This window comes from Ornithorhynchus anatinus, chromosome 15, assembly GCF_004115215.2.
Source record: "Ornithorhynchus anatinus isolate Pmale09 chromosome 15, mOrnAna1.pri.v4, whole genome shotgun sequence".
Taxonomy (NCBI): Eukaryota; Metazoa; Chordata; class Mammalia; order Monotremata; family Ornithorhynchidae; genus Ornithorhynchus; species Ornithorhynchus anatinus.
In genome coordinates, this window is record NC_041742.1 from 5,571,309 (window position 1) to 5,587,199 (window position 15,891).

Genomic DNA, 15,891 nt, shown 5'->3' on the forward strand with positions numbered 1-15,891 from the left:
AAAACAAAGAGTCCACAATTCTAGTTCTTAAACTAGAAAATTTCATGCTTTTAAATGGAATTATTAAACGGAATTAATTATAAATTAATAAATTAATTATTAAATGGAGTAGATGTGTTTGATCATCTTTCAGTAGTATTTATTGAGGACTTACTCTGTGCAGAGCATTGTACTAAGCATTTAGGAAAGTTGTCAAATGTCCTCAGAGGGCAAAGGTGTGGGCAGTGAGGAAGGATTCCACCATTCCTTCTAGGTGTTAATTCATTCATATTTACTGAGCGCTTATTGTGTGCAGAGCACTGTACTAAGCGCTTGGGAGAGAGCAATATAACAATAAGCAGACACCTTTCCTGCCAATAATGAGCTTACAGACGAGAGGGATGAAAGAGTAATTGCAATGAAAATTTTATACCTCATGGCATGTTCGCATGTACCCAGCATAATGTTTTCTCCAGACCTGGTGCTCAATAAACACTGCTGATGTTGACCTACCTTGTTGATTAGATAGTGCTAGGGAAGATTTGGTACTTGGTACCCATGAGAGACAGGGACTGTGTCCAACCTGATTAACTTATACCTACCTCAGCGCTTAGAACAGTGTTTGGCGCATCATAAGTGCTTAACAAGTACTATTAATGTGGGTAAAATTCAGGCTAAAAAGCATTGACGAAAATTCCGGGGAAGTAGGGCATATCCATAGCTGTTGGCAACCGGCTCCCTGGGCTTTTTCATCACAGTTTGCCGAGGAGTTGATTGAGAGTTGAGGAGTTGATTGAGAGTTTCCAGTCATGGCTGCAAAGGCCCCAAATGGTGGCCTTCGGGCTGTTTGTCCTTTGAAGCTCATTCCACCCCTCCTCCAACCCCCACCACTGAAATCCCTGATCTCAATTCACCTCCACCCTTGCCATCCAGAGTTGAAAAGCAATAGGCTTTGCTAATGCAGACCAGCTATTTTGCCATGAGACTGTCTGGGGAAAGAGTGCAATCCAATCATAGGGTTTTCTTCTTACCTTGCAAGGCTTCCACTTTTCCAGCCTTCTTTTTGTATTCTTTTTTAATGTTTTTAATTCTGGAAGGAGAATAAGTTGGAGCTGATGAAAACGAGCCACGGTAGGGGCTAAGCGTTCGCTATGGGACAACCACTGTGCTAAGCACTGGGATGGATATGAGATAATCAGGATGGACACAGTCCCCATCCCTTAGGGGCTTCACAGTCTAAGCAGAAGGGAGAATAGGATTAGACCGTCAGGGGATCTGATCCTTCACCGCCACATTCTCGGGAAGATGGGACATTAACCTCTCGTTGCTCTGGACAAACACGTAAGGTGCGTGCCTTACCTGATGGCTTCTTTCCCATGGAATTCTGGGGACACAGGTTCAAAGGAGTCGTCGGAAGAATGGATGTGGTTGTTTTCGTTTTCAAAGAACACCCGTCCAGACCTCGGGTTTGGGGACCAAAACCAAGACTTGAGGAAAAACAAGGGAGAGTGCCTGTGCCCGTAATCACCTAATTAGTAAACAAGAGGCAATTATAATCTGGGTTAACATACACAAGTCCAAGCACCGTCTCCGGGATGGCAGTGAGTTTTGCTTTTTCATCTTGATCCACCCATGCGCAACTCTTGGTATTTCTTCGCACTCCTCAGAACCACTTTAGACATCAACCACTTTTTTGGGGGTTTAGGTTTAAAGAAATAACTCTGAAGGGCAAACCCCCAAAGGAATTTTTGTGCTTGGGAGTGCCACCGAATACACTGTCTAAATACGACCGCTCAAAGGGAACAAAAAGGAATTAAGGTGGCCAGGGTGTGTCACCTGTTGGACATAATTTTTACTTGGCCAAATCCCTAAAGATTTATTGCAACAATGTAGGAGCCTATGAGACGTAAAAGACAACATTTAGAATCTGCATCAGCAGCCCAAAAGATGCTCCTTGTGGGGTTTCTCCCTGACACTGGAGGAACTGGACAAATACAGAATTTTAGAACTGTGCAGCCTCCTTGTCTTCCCATACTTAGAAAGTCTCAGATATTTAGTGGAAAATGAACTCCAAAATAGTGAAGATTTAGAGAATTTGATAAAATTGACTGGGTAAATAGGCTAGAGAAATAGAGAACCACCTCATTTGGTAATAATAGTATTCATTAAGCGCTTACTTTGGGCACAGCACTGTACTGAGCACTGGGAGAGAGTGCTAAGGTAGGAATTAGACGAGGTCCCTATTAGTCAGGGAGCTAATAGTTCTTTTCAATAGTATTTCTTTAGCACTTACTATGAGCTAGGCACTGTACTAAGCACTGGGGTAGAAACGAGCTAATCATGTTGGACACAGTCCATGTCCCACAAGGGTCTCACAATCTTCATCCCCATCTTACAGATTAGGTAACCAAGGCTAAGAAAAGTGAAGTGACTGACCCAAGGTCACAGCAGACAAGAGGTGTAGCTGAGCTTATAACTCAGGCTCTCTGACTCCCAGATCTGAGCTCTATCCATTAGGCCACACTGCTTCCCAATTTAAGGTATATCTGTCTGTCCCATTGGATGATAAACTTCCTGTGGTCAGGGTTCGGAGTCTTCTCCCTCAATTTTACTCTTCCAAGCACCTAGTACAGTCCTCTACATATAGTAAGTGTTCATTAAATACTGTGATTTGATTGAAGGAAAATTGGAGGATTTGGGTTAAGACTTAGGTGACTTTGAAGGATACTTCCCTGTCCAATGATTCTTTAGTTTACAATGTGCGCCAAATCCATGAGTTACAAGAACTAATTAGAGATTTAGCGGAAACTAAATGCTGTGGTCACATGGAGGTGAGAAAAACAACAGAAAGCACTTTAAGAACCAGACTGCTTTCACTATCGGGCAAACAAATTCTCAAAATTATTGTTATGTCACAGGGAGGCGCGGGCGGAACACATTTCTAGCAGAACAGAATCAAAACAGATGGTTGTTTTGTGAGAAGAAATGTGTTTACAGAAAGAGAATTATGGCCAGATAGCCCAACCGAGGAGGCAAACCAGGGTCAGGCTTCTGCTTGTGCCAATATTTATCTTTATTCTGTGAGAATGAGAATCTTTTAAAAAAGGCAAGGCTGGTATAGTCGCGGGGGAGAGAGAAGGGATTGCACACATCTTCCCTTTCCTTAAACAGTTCTCTCTTTTCCATGCTTCACCCAGATGAGGAAGGTGGCAGACAGGAAGAGAGGTGAGAAGAATTGTGGCGTAATGGAAAGAGCCCTTGCTGGGAATCAGAAGACTTGGTTTCTAATCCTGCCTCTGCCACTTGTCTGCTTTGGGACCTTGAGTGAGTCATTTGACTTCTCTGGGCCTCAGTTACCTCAGCTGTAAAATGGAGATTAAGACTTTGAGCCCCAAATGGGACCTGGACTATGTCCGATCTGACTAGCTTGTATCTACCCGCAGTGCCTGGCCCATAGTAAACACTTCACAATTTACAATTTTTTTAAAAAAAAGGATTGATCCCAGAGATGATAGAGGTGAAGCAATCCTCCCACAGCCTGGAGAGTGAGTTTATGCAGTGGGGGAGGGAATGATTCAGACAGTCGCCCCCTCCAAAACATCAGGTTATGGCACATAATTGATGCTATTTATTGAGTGCTTACTGGTCCCCAGCACTATACTACGCTCTTAGAATAATAATGATAATTGCTAATATTATCATTGTTATTTGTGTGCTTACTATGTGCCAGGCATTGTACTAAGTGCTGGGGTGAATACAAGCAAATTGGGTTGGACACAGTCCCTGTCCCACATGGGGCTCACAGTCTTACTCTCCCTTTTACAGATGAGGTAACTGAAGCACGGAGAAGTTAAGTGATTTGCCCAAGATCACACCGCAGACAAAAGTACAGCGGAGCTGACAGACATGATCCCTGCTCTCCAGCAGCTTACAGTCAATCCATTATATTTATTGAGTGCTGTGTGCAGAGCACTGTATTAAGCACTTGGGAGACTACAACATAGTTGGTAGATACATTTCCTGAATGCACGAGCTTGCAAGATAGAGGGCGAGACAGACGATACTATATATACATTACAAATATACATGTGAGTGCTGGGGCAGAGGGAGGGATGAATAAAGGGAACAAGTGCAAGGCAACACAGAAGGGTTCGGCAGAGGAGGAAATGAAGGCCAATCAGGGAAGGCCTCTTGGAGGAGATGTACCTTCAATAAGACATTGAGGGTGGGGAGAGTGATTGTCTGTCGGACATGAAGCGGGAGGACATTCCAGGCCAGAGGCAGGATGTGGGGCAAAAGGTCGGCGGCGACATAGACGAGATCGAAGTACAGCGAGTAGGTTGGCAGTAGAGGAGCCAAGTGTGCAGTCTGGGTTGTAATAGGAGACTAGGGAGGTGAGGTAAGAGGGGGCAAGGTGATTGAGTGCTTTAAAGCATGCTTACAAATCTAGTGAACTGCAAGAACACCTCAGTTCTCCACCCAAAGAAAAACTAAGACAAGCACACTGCTGAAAGGGGTAGAGACAGAACTACTTGAAAAAATTAAGAGACAAAGAAGGACTACAATAAGATAGTGGAGAAGAGAAGGGAGAGAAAAGGTAAGCGGGAAGACAATAGAATGCAAAAGGAAACCACTGATTTTTTTTAATGGTATTTGTTAAGTGTTTTCTATGTGCAAGGCACTGTAATGAGCGCTGGCATAGATATAAGATAATCAGGTTGGACACAGTCCATGTCCAAAAGGGGGCTCACAATCTTAATCCCCATTTTACAGATGAGGTAACTAAGGCCCAGAGAAGTAAGGTCATTTGCCCCAAGTCACCCGGCAGACAAGTGGCAGAGCTGGAATTAGAACCCTGGTCATTCTGATTCCCAGACCCATGCTCGATCTACTAAATGATGCTGCTTCTCATTACTGATTGAAAGGAGATGCTAAATAAATACCTCCAGTATAGAACTCCCTCTCCTTTCACATCCAGCAGACTACTCCTTTCTCCAACTTCTAAAATCACATCTCCTCCAGGAGGCTTTCCCTGATTCATCTCATCTCCCTACCCTCCTTCCCCTACTTCATACTTTCCAACTCAATTCAACTGATCTATAAAAATGTCATAATTATGGGACCATCACACGTTAGTGATGCCAAGCTCATCAGATGACTCAGTGTTTCTACCAGGCCCCCAACTGCTTGGGTTCCTTGTGCTAGTGAAGCCCATCCAGGGCCACCCAGTTGGCCACAGGACCACACAATATCCCCCTAAAACGGCAAGCCAAAATTTGCTTCCCAGAGGGCATTGTCCATTTGAATTATTTTCCCCAGAAAAAAAAAATCACTCTAAAAATCTGGTCAAGCAACGACAGATTGGCTTAGTGGATACAGGCACAGGCCTGGGAGTCAGAAAGACCTGAATTTTCATCCCGGCTCTGTAACTTGTCTGCTGCACTGGGTAAGACACTTCTCTGTGCCTCAGTTACCTCATCTGTAAAATGGGGATTAGGACCATGTGCCCCATGTGGGACATGGACTGTGTCCAACCTGATTAGCTTGTAACAAACCCAGTGCTTAGTACAGTGCCTGGCACATAATAAGCACCTAACAAATACCATAAAAAACAAGAGTCTGGGGGGGAAATTTCCAGGAAATGTGAATACTCTACTTACCAGGCAGGAGTTTGTCAAAGTACAGTGCCAATGCCATATAGAGAACAGTATCCAGAAGCAACATGACAAAAGTTGCCATCATTAGGGAGGAATCTCCCTGAGGGTCATTATCCAAGAGAATCATCTGAAACAATAAAATATATTTGCTAAAAGAGAAAAAGGATAGTTGGAAAGGAAATGATCAGTAGGACTTTAGGTTTTGCCTTTCCTCATGCTCAGCCAAACTACTGTATAATAGATGATTGATTCAATCATTTGCATCTACTGTGTGCAGAGCGCTGTACTAAACACCAGGGAGAATACAATATAACAGTGTTGGGAGTCAGATTCTATGCCCACAACCAATCAATAGTACTTACTGAGAGCTGACTGCTGTTGGCAGAGAACTGTTCCAAGGGCTTAGGAAAGTACAAATCAACATTTCCTGCCAGCAACAATCTTAAAGTTTAGAGGCGTTTAGAAGTTTAGAGTACTGGTATTTTGGTTTCTCAAAAGGTGGTACTGTCATATAAGCAGCAAGTGATGGAGAACAGAATAACTAGAAGCTTAATAGGAAGATCCTGGACCTGGGAATTGGGAAATTGATTGATAGGGACCAACTCTGCCACCGGTCTGCTGTGTGACCATGGGCAAGTCGCTTTACCTCTCTGGGCCACAGTCTCCTCCTCTGTAAAAGAGAGATAAGAATGCTAGCCTTCTTACCTCTTAGGCTGTGAATTCATGTCTGATCTGATTATTTCATCTATAACACTTAGCACAGTGTTTGACAGGCAGTGAGCACTTAACTCCCATAATTATTTATTACATCAATCAATGGTATTTACTGAGCACTTACTATGTGGAGAGCACTGTACTCAGCACTTGGGAGAGAACAATGCAAAAGAGGGGGTAGGCACATTCCCTGCCCATACACTTACAGTCTATAAAGCCAGAGAGAGAAAAGCATATACATTACACTACACTACAGCTACACAGATTCTATGGTACACTACAGGTCCATAGATTCACCATTTGACCATTTCCCTTACTTTCCAATGCCAAGAACAACTTGAAGACAATTGAAAGCATGCACCAGTTTAAGAAGCCTAGTATGGGACAGAGACAGTGTCTAATCTGCTTATCTTGTAGCTACCGCAGTGTTTGGCATAGTGCTGGGGCACCTATTAAGTACCTAAATAAGTACTTAGCATTGCAATTAGGGTATTAACACAAAAGAAGTGTTGAGAATTAATAGTCCACTGACTCAGTGCTTCCTAATTGTGCCGGGATCAGCAGCCGAGAAGGAAAGCAGCATAGCCTAGTGGAAAGAACCCGGGCCTGGATGTCAAATGACCTTGGTTTCTCATCTTGGCTCCACTATTTGTCTGCTCTATGATCTTGGGTAAGTCATTTAACTTCTCTGTCTCAGTTACCTCATCTGCAAAATGGGGATTCAATACCTGTTCTCCCCCTCTAGCTGGACTGTGAGTCCCGTGGGGGAACCAGTTGTCTAGTGTCTACAGTGAAGTATGGCCTAGAGTGCGGGTAAGATAGAGAGGTCAGTGAGGAGAGTGATGCAGTAATCAAGGGGGGACAAGATAAGTGCTTCGACAAATACAGTAACAGTTTGGATAGAAAGGAAAGGGCAGATTTTAGCAATGTTGTGAAAGCAGAACTGACGGGATTTGGTGATAGACTGGGTAAGTGGGTTGAATGAGAGATATGAGTCGAGGACAATGTCAAAGTTAAGGGTTTGAGAGATTTGGAGGATCGTGGTACTGTCTACAGAGATGGGAAAGATAAAGGGAAGACAGGGTGTGTGTGGGAAGATAAGGAGTTCTGTTTTGGACATGTTTAGTTTGAGGTGTTGGCAAGACAATCCATATAGAGATAGTGTAAATAACACATATTTGACACATATTAAGTGTTTAATAGATACCACAATTATTCTTATATCATAATTATCATTATTCAGACTCTTACCTGAACCATTCCAGCAGTGAAAGCAAAGGGACTGAGAAAACTTAAAATCCATTCCAAAGATACAGGAAGTTTCCTATACAATATCAAAATGCCCAAACATCCCCAAAATAAGGTCAGGAGGAAGACAGTCAAGCCAGTAAGAACAGGCTTCCTGATTAACACACTCAGCAGAAAAGTAAGAGCAATCTAGAGTGGGGAAAAGAGAGTCAATATCAGTACCAATCGGTGTCAGTATCAATTAATCAATGACATTTATTGAGCATCAACAGCAGCAGAATTGAATGAGAACTCCCAGTTGGCCAAGTGCTATGTGGCACTTGGAGAACACAGAAAGGAAGTCATGTGTCTGATTCCTACCCTCAAGGAGCTTACGTTCTACTAGGGGATACAGCAGGGAGGGTGGTATGAAAACGCTGTATCGAGAGTGAGAGAATCCATTCACATAATTGACGAAAGTGAAGAAATGAACAGTTCGCAGATAAATACTTTAGTGCTTTAGTTGTCCGTATGACAGAACTAGGACAGGACTAAGACAGTACAGTGCTCTGAACAAAGTAATCTCTCAATAAATATGATTGAGTGAACAAATAAAGGAAAGGAAGGCCTGGGGGTGGAGAGGGGGATTAATCAGGAATTGCCTCCTGGTGATGGTGACATGTTACAGAGGCTTTGAAGGAGGGGAAAGGAGGCAAGACAGAGAGGAAGTTTGATGAAGGGGGAAAGGTAACATCTGTTACTCTGCAAATGGTCCAACAGTAATGCAGTTTTTTCATTATGAAAATTATGTGTCATACTTCTGGGCGATCTCATCTAGAAAGAAAGAAATCATCTTAAAAATTCAGAGAACTAAAAAAAAAAAAGGATGTGCTTCTCTTGATGTTTCTGGAACTGTGAACCCGCATAAAAAGACCTGGATGTTTTAGAGAGAACCAAGTTAGCATCTGGTCTCAGCCACTTTTAGAAACTTGGGAAAAATCTCTGAACAAAACATAACTGGGTGGAGACCAACTGTAAAAATGCTAGTTAGTGTAAAGAAAATGTCAATCAGGACCTGAAATGGGGGAATTGATTCTCTTTTTAGAAACTCACCAAAGACAGGCCATACAGGATAAACAGTGAAAAGATTGTGAAGAAGCCAGTTGTGTATACCAACCGGGATGTCATCAGAGCCAGAAAGGTGGCTACGATGGAGACATAACCAGCATACAGCAAACCCCACGACAGCCTGAAACAAAGACAGAGCAGAGATCGAGACATTTTCACGCAGGAGAAAAGATATAGTGATATTTTAAAATTTAAATCCTTCTAGAAATTTGTAATTTAGCAAAACATCAGTTTCTTACAACTCAGTCAAGAGGAGGAGAGACAACCCTTCCCCAAACAAACTCAAACTAAACAGGTAACCCCAGCTCCTAATTGGATGCCCCAGGAGAGAAGAACAATGAGTTACTGCTACTGTAGGAATGGAGTGGAACATAATGCACTGCATGTGCCTACCCAATTCTGGGCCACCAATCTAAAATGGTCGAGGAGGGGTGGAGGGCACGTGGGGCTCCTAGAGTCAAGGACATGGCCAAATCCCACTTGATACCTCATGGCTGAAGGGATGGCATGACCAGGAAAGTGGGAAGATTTTTAATCAATAGCACTGGCATAGTACTCAGTGCTTGGGAGAATACGATTAAATTAGTAGACATGATCCCTGTCTGGGGCAGATACAAGCAAATCAAGTTGGACACAGTCACTGTCCCATGTGGGGCTCGCAGTCTCGATCCCCATTTTACAGATGAGGAAGCTGAGGCACAGAGGAAGGGAAGTGACTTGCCCAAGGTCACACAGCAGACAAGTGGCAAAGGTGGGATTAGAACCCAAGTCCTTCTGACTCCCAGGCCTGGACTCTATCCACCAGGTCATGCTGTTCACAAACTAGTGGGGAAAACGGACCCTGAAACGAGTTACACTTAGGAGAAAGGAGACTTGGATTAGTGTGATACATAGGGAATGTAAATTGGTATTATCTGGGGATGTTTCATTCCTTAGGATCATTGATTTATTGCGATGTACATTCACTTGTGCTCTTTCAATCATAAGGTGTCTGGGCTTACCAGAAGGCAGTATCCTGAAGACCCATCAACTTCATCAACTCCTTAAGCCGTTTTCTCTCCCGAGTGACATTGAGCGATAGAAAATAGGTGAAGGGGGAGAATGAAATCACAGAGAAGAAAATGCAGAAATCATACATAACTCCATGCTGAGCAACGAAAGATTCGACTTTCATAGTGATCCCAGTAATGGACATCAAATCCTTCATCACTGAGTGATTGGTTGTGACCTAGGGCAAGATATTAACCAAAGGAGTCATTATATCCAACTATAGGATTAATAATAATAGTATGAGATACTGGCATTTGTTAAGTGCTAAGGGGAAAGGAGACTAGGGATTGAATCCCCATTTTACAGATGAGGACACTGAGGCTCAAGAGAAGTTTAAGTGACTTGCCCAATGTTATATAACATTTGAAAAACATGTTCTATTTCTGAATAATGTGTTTCTGACTAGATCCCCAAGTTAGCAACTTTTCCTTTTTCCCCATAGGCCTGTTTTCCCCCTGTTAGATTGGGATCTGACCATACCTTTCCTGGGGCTCAACTCACAATGGGTACTTGAAAAATATCGTCATCACCCGTCTTTTCTCAGGGGATAAGTTGGAGTGGACGGAGCTAAATTGTCTTCCACCTGATATCCATCCATCAGTGTTATTTATTGAGCATCTACTCTGTGCAGAGCACTGTACTAAGCACTTGGGAAAGTACAATACTACACAGACCAATCCTACCTCCGCCACTCATTTGCTGTGTGACTTTCGGCAAATCAAGTAAATTCTCTGTGCTTCAGTTAACTCATCTATAAAAGAGGGAGGGATTAAATCCTCCTCCCTCCTTCTTAGACTGTGAGTCGCATGTGGTACAAGGACTGTGTCTGATCTGATTATCTTGTACCTTACCAGTACATTGACTGGCAGATAGGAAACACTTAACAAGTATTTCCAAGAAATAAAATTCACAAATTCATTTTTGTCTCTGAAACTTAAGACAATATTATTTTTAAAAATATACAATGCAAATGTGATTCAAAACAATTCACCCCCAGAGGAATTAGATGGGTAATTAATAGCTATTGAACAGGCAAAGGGCCAAAGTCTGTTTTGTTCTTCCAGGATAATGTTCATTCAAGCATCTGGCAAAGGACAAGGTTAATACATTTGGACTTTCATCTCTACCCTTCACCTCAAGAGGGTGTTATGAAAGACCTCTAGGTCCTTTTTTTTCCTTCTTCAACTGGATTGTCCAACTTCACTATGCTGTCAATCCTGGGACTAAATGTTAATGAAATCCAAACCATTAATTATATACTCCTTGAGCCACTATCCATGGACCAAGTAAGACCTATGTCTTTAGACTGCATACAATTCATGCTGACAAAAAGAAATGTTAATTTACCTACGCAGGTATACTCCCGAATGGTTTGAATTTCTTAAACTCTCTGGTTGTTGCCAATCTGAAAATAAACAAATGAGCTGCAGGCAAATTCAACTCTTCTACTTACTTCTATAATTGCAGCATTAAGGCTAGCTTGGAAAGGAATAAAACCATAGTTCCAAAATGTCGAAATCGCACATGTGAAAATTTCTTCTTCGTACTCTGTGCAATGAGCTTTAAAAAAAAAAAAATAAAAGAAATAAGAGTCATGATTAACAGGGCCTCACAGGAATAATAACTGGATATAGACCTTCCTTCAGGTTGGCTGTTTTAGTAAATGATAACCAATTTGGCACAGGTGGAAAATGCAATCTGGAACCCTTTCTGCATTCTTTGATCCCGGAAAGAGGTTAGGCACAGAAAACCAACTTGTTTATTCCAACAGAGCAACCCACACAGGCAGTTAAAGGAGTAGTAACAAATTTAGGAAATGGAATATAAATGATACAATAGTTGCTGACAGCCACTGAAAGGCCAGTTATGTTAGACTGCCGCACCCCATATGGGTCAGGGATTGTGTCTGTCCTTATTCTCTTCTATCTAAGCCAGGGCTTAGAATATAGTATGCGCTTAACAAATACCACAATTAATGACATTCCTTGCATTAGTGAATCAGACTCATCCTACACCCACTTTAGGAACATTCACAGAATGTGTTGTTTTAGTGGTTTAAAAATCATTTTTACTTCGCACTTTCAACCATGGAGGCAAATCAATCAATCAGTGGTATTTATTGAGTGCTAACTGTGCAGAGCATGGCACTAAGTGCTTGGGAAAGTACAATGTAAGAGACTTGTTAGACACGATCCCTACAGATGAGAAGCTTACAGTCTACGGTGGGGTGACAGATGTTAAAAATAGCAAACCCCAATTTAACTGAAAAGGTACCTGCATGATCTATGAATTCATCGGTGAACGGGACTCTATAACCCCAGCTAAACTTCAGCTGATAGGAGAAGGTATCTTTAAAGATGATTCCCACAATCTCAGAATGATTTTGCTGAGAGTATGTATCCAGGGTTTCTAGATCTTCAACAGGAATGACTTTTGCATCTGTTGCATTAGGAAGAAACAAAAACTCTTTGAGATTATTTCTGCACATTAGTTATGGCTGTTAGTTCACTGTGGGCAGGAAATGTGTGCTATACTGTTGTGTTATACTCTCCCAAGTGCTTGGCACAGCGTATTAGCACATAGGAAATGCTCAATAAATATGGATGACTGATTGCAAAGGTGACCAAGAAGGGAATAGGACAAGAGGGAATAAGGGCTTAGTTGGGGAAGGCCTCTTGGAGTAGAGACACTTTTAATATGCCTTTGATTTGGGGAAAGTGATCATCTGACAGATATGAAGGGGCAGGGTGGGGGTGGCGGGGAGATACAGGCATACCAGGACAGAGGCAGGATGTGGGCAAAAGTTAGGCGGTGAGATAGACGAGATCGAGGTACAATGAGTAGGTTGGCATTAGAGAAGCAAAGTGTGCGGGCTAGGTTTTAGCAAGAAATCAGGGAGCTAAGTTAAGAGGGGGCAAGGTGATCGAGTGCCTTAAAGCCAATGTGATGCATTTCTATTTGATGCGGAGGTGGTTGGGCAACCACTGGAGGTTCTTGAGGAGTGAGGAAACATGGACTGAATGCTTTTGCAGAAAAAAGATCCAGGCAGTCGAGTGAAGTATGGACTGGAGTGGGGAGAGGCAGGATGTATTTAGCATTGAAAGACAAAAAGATAAAATTATAGTATCTACCAGTGATTATCCCCAGCCATATGTATACAGACCTTTCATAAAAGAAGCAGTGGCCATTATCTTCATGATCGCTTTTGTCGTTGGGGTGAGTGGCGTATAGGCACATACCAAGTGTGGGTCACTGAATGCGTCGATGCTTCCGAGGTCTTTGGCAGGAAGTTCAGGGACCAGCTTCAGTTCCGGAAATATTGAAATGAACAAGAACTGCAGCAGTAATAGGATCAGGGGGAATAACCATTCCTGAACGATCCGGGACAAAACCAAAAGCAAATTAGAAGGTTGGCGCCACCAGGAACATCTGGATTTCTCTTTTCTTCTGTTAGGTATCTTCAATGGTGATCCCCCTTTTTTATTGTACTTCTTAAGCTTTTACTAGGTGCCAAACACTGGACTGAGTAATGGGGTAGACACAAGATCATCAGGTCGTATACGGTCCCTGTGCACAGGAGGTTCGCAGTCTAAATAGGAGGGAGTAGGATTTAATCCCCATTTTACAGATGAGGGAACTGAGGTATAGAGGAGTTAAGTGACATGCCCAAGATCACACAGCAGACAAGTGGTGGAGCTGGGATTAAGAAGAAGCATGGCCTAGTGGAAAGAACAGGAGCCTGGGAGGATGTGGGTTCTAATCCTGGCTTTGCCGCATGTCTGCTGTGTGCTTGGGCAAGTCACTTAACTTCTCTGTACCGCAGTTACCTCATCTGTAAAATGGGGATTAAGACTGTTAGCCCCATGTGGGACAGGGACTGGGTCCAACCTGATTATTTTGTATCTACCCCAGCCCTTAGAACAGTACTTGGCACATAGTAAGTGCTTAACAAACACCAAAATTATTAGTAGTAGTAGTAGCAGTAATAAAACCCAGATCCTCCGACTCCCAGGCCTTGTGCTCCTCCCACTAGGTCATGCTGCTTCCCTGACCAACTGAGTCATTCACAACAATGAGAGAATAATTCCATCCAACCTAGCTGCCATGACAACTTTTCAGGGCTTTATCAAGGCAGCAAGGCTGTCGTTTAACCACTCCATTCTCAGGGCCAGGCACAGGAGTTCTTTGAAGGATGTGTGTGTGTCCACGTGTGTAAACATTGATTTTAAAACATACCAATAAGCTCTCCTTCTTTATCCTCCATTTGACAAGCAAATTCTTCCACAGAAGGGCTCTGGTTTGCCAAAAGAAGCTTATCTTCTGCTTACTCATTTTGGCCTGGAGATTAAGAAAGGAAAAAGGGATGGGGCATAAGAAAGGGAAGGCTAACTATGGGAAAGACTGAGAAATTTGACATGATGCCCTAAAATTTCTAATCCTCACTGTGCTTTTGCTCATAATAGCTGTGTATAGAATATTCTTTTTGCAAGAAACTTGTTTGTTCACCCTTAGAGACATTACTTAGTGTCCTGCAAAGATTTTCTAGGAAACTTCTGAAAGTACTGTGGGTGAGAAAGGGGTTCCATAAAAGCTATTCATCAGTGGGCACTCAAATTCTACAAAAATAAACAGTTATTAGCTCCATTTTCCTGGTCTCAATAAGTACAGTGTTTTGCACAACATAGGTCCTCAATGCAAAATAATGATGGATTGAGTTATAGAGACATTATAGAGACACTAATATCCTCCAGGTCTCCAGAACTGGGTTTTCTAGTCTTCCCCTCTTGGATTCCCCATTCAGCAGGGCCATGCTTCTCTACTCTTAAGAATAATGCATCTACTGAGTTGGCCAATAGAAATTTCACCGACAGCTAGCCGAGGACATTAAAATGTTTGGGTCTTCAGGCTCTCTCTCCTCTTTGCCTCTCGTAGCACTAAGGTCGATACTTATATTCTATTCTTTAATAATTGAGGTATTCGTTAAGCACTTACTATGTACCTCGCATTGTACTGAGCAATGGAGTGGATAAAAGCTCACTGGATCGACAGTCCCTGCCCCACGTGGTCCTCACCTTCTTCATCCCCATTTTATAGATGAGGTAACTGAGTCACAGAGAATTTAAGTGACTTCCCCAAGGTCACACACAGCAGACAAGTGGCAGAGCTGGGATGAGAACCCAGGTCCCTCTGACCCCCAGGCCCGTGTCCTACCCATTAGGTCATGCTGCTTATATTCTTTCGCTTATTTCTTCCCCATAGTTTATCTTAGCATCCACCTCTTCCGCTTGATTGGATCTACTTAATCATGCTCTCCCTGGTGCTTGGTACAGTACTCTGCACACAGTTGGTGCTCAGTCTACATTACTGCATCTGAAAGCCACATCAATTTTCTTTTCTGTTACGAAGGAGAACAGAAGAAAATGAAGCTCCACATCACTCTAACTAAATGTGAGGTATCTTTAAGGGGGTGGTTATCGTAGTTGATCTTTTTTGCTATCACAGCTATCACCCTATTAGCTAATTTCTGGTTTGATATCGTTCCAAACTAAAGCCAAGGCAACTTCCAAACAAGTACTCTTGGGAGGGCACATGGATAACAACAAAAGGCCGCAGGAAGGTTATGAGTGAAGACAGGATTTGTTGCAGATGACCTCTGGCAGTAAATCTGACATCTAGAGCATATTTACCACCCCAACCCCGCTACTCACTCTGCGAAGGTCAGAGAGCTGGATCTAAAACCAGCTACTGTCCCTTCTGATAGCAGCTTTGGAATTGGTTCTGCTTTGCTGTATTCTTCAGCTAGTATATCATTTCTTAGTGGTGATGGAAGCTCTTTTGGAAGAGCGACGAGCCAGCAAATGCAATAGGGTCTTTCTCAAAGGGATCAAAAAGAGTTAATTGTCTTTACTTCTTGGCTACCTTTGCCCTCAGTCATCAAGGACGCACTGGAAGAATCTAGATGAGATGCCCAAATCACTGTCAATTCAATCGACTGTATTTATTGCTTACTTATGTGCAGAGCACTATATTAAGCACTTAGGAGAGTACAAAATAACAGAGTTGGTAGACATTTTTCCTGCCCAGAAGGAGCTTACAGCCAGCTCCTACAAATCTTCAGTGTTCATTTTAACAGATT

The 15,891-nt window shown here is 42.7% G+C and overlaps 1 protein-coding gene across 1 annotated transcript in view; it reads right to left on the minus strand.

The window, feature by feature from the left end:
• LOC100078462 (ATP-binding cassette sub-family A member 9-like) overlaps positions 1-15,891 on the minus strand; it is a 54,185-nt gene that overhangs the window by 37,468 nt on the left and 826 nt on the right. Inside the window, exons 2-11 of the mRNA XM_029080162.2 lie at positions 13,992-14,093; positions 12,919-13,126; positions 12,030-12,194; positions 11,209-11,315; positions 9,707-9,933; positions 8,691-8,826; positions 7,602-7,787; positions 5,640-5,763; positions 1,339-1,507; positions 1,011-1,069 (exon numbers count right to left, since the gene is read on the minus strand). Coding sequence (XP_028935995.1) covers positions 1,011-1,069; positions 1,339-1,507; positions 5,640-5,763; positions 7,602-7,787; positions 8,691-8,826; positions 9,707-9,933; positions 11,209-11,315; positions 12,030-12,194; positions 12,919-13,126; positions 13,992-14,087 — 1,477 coding nt within the window. The 5' untranslated portion in view covers positions 14,088-14,093. The remainder of the gene's footprint in view (positions 1-1,010; positions 1,070-1,338; positions 1,508-5,639; positions 5,764-7,601; positions 7,788-8,690; positions 8,827-9,706; positions 9,934-11,208; positions 11,316-12,029; positions 12,195-12,918; positions 13,127-13,991; positions 14,094-15,891) is intronic.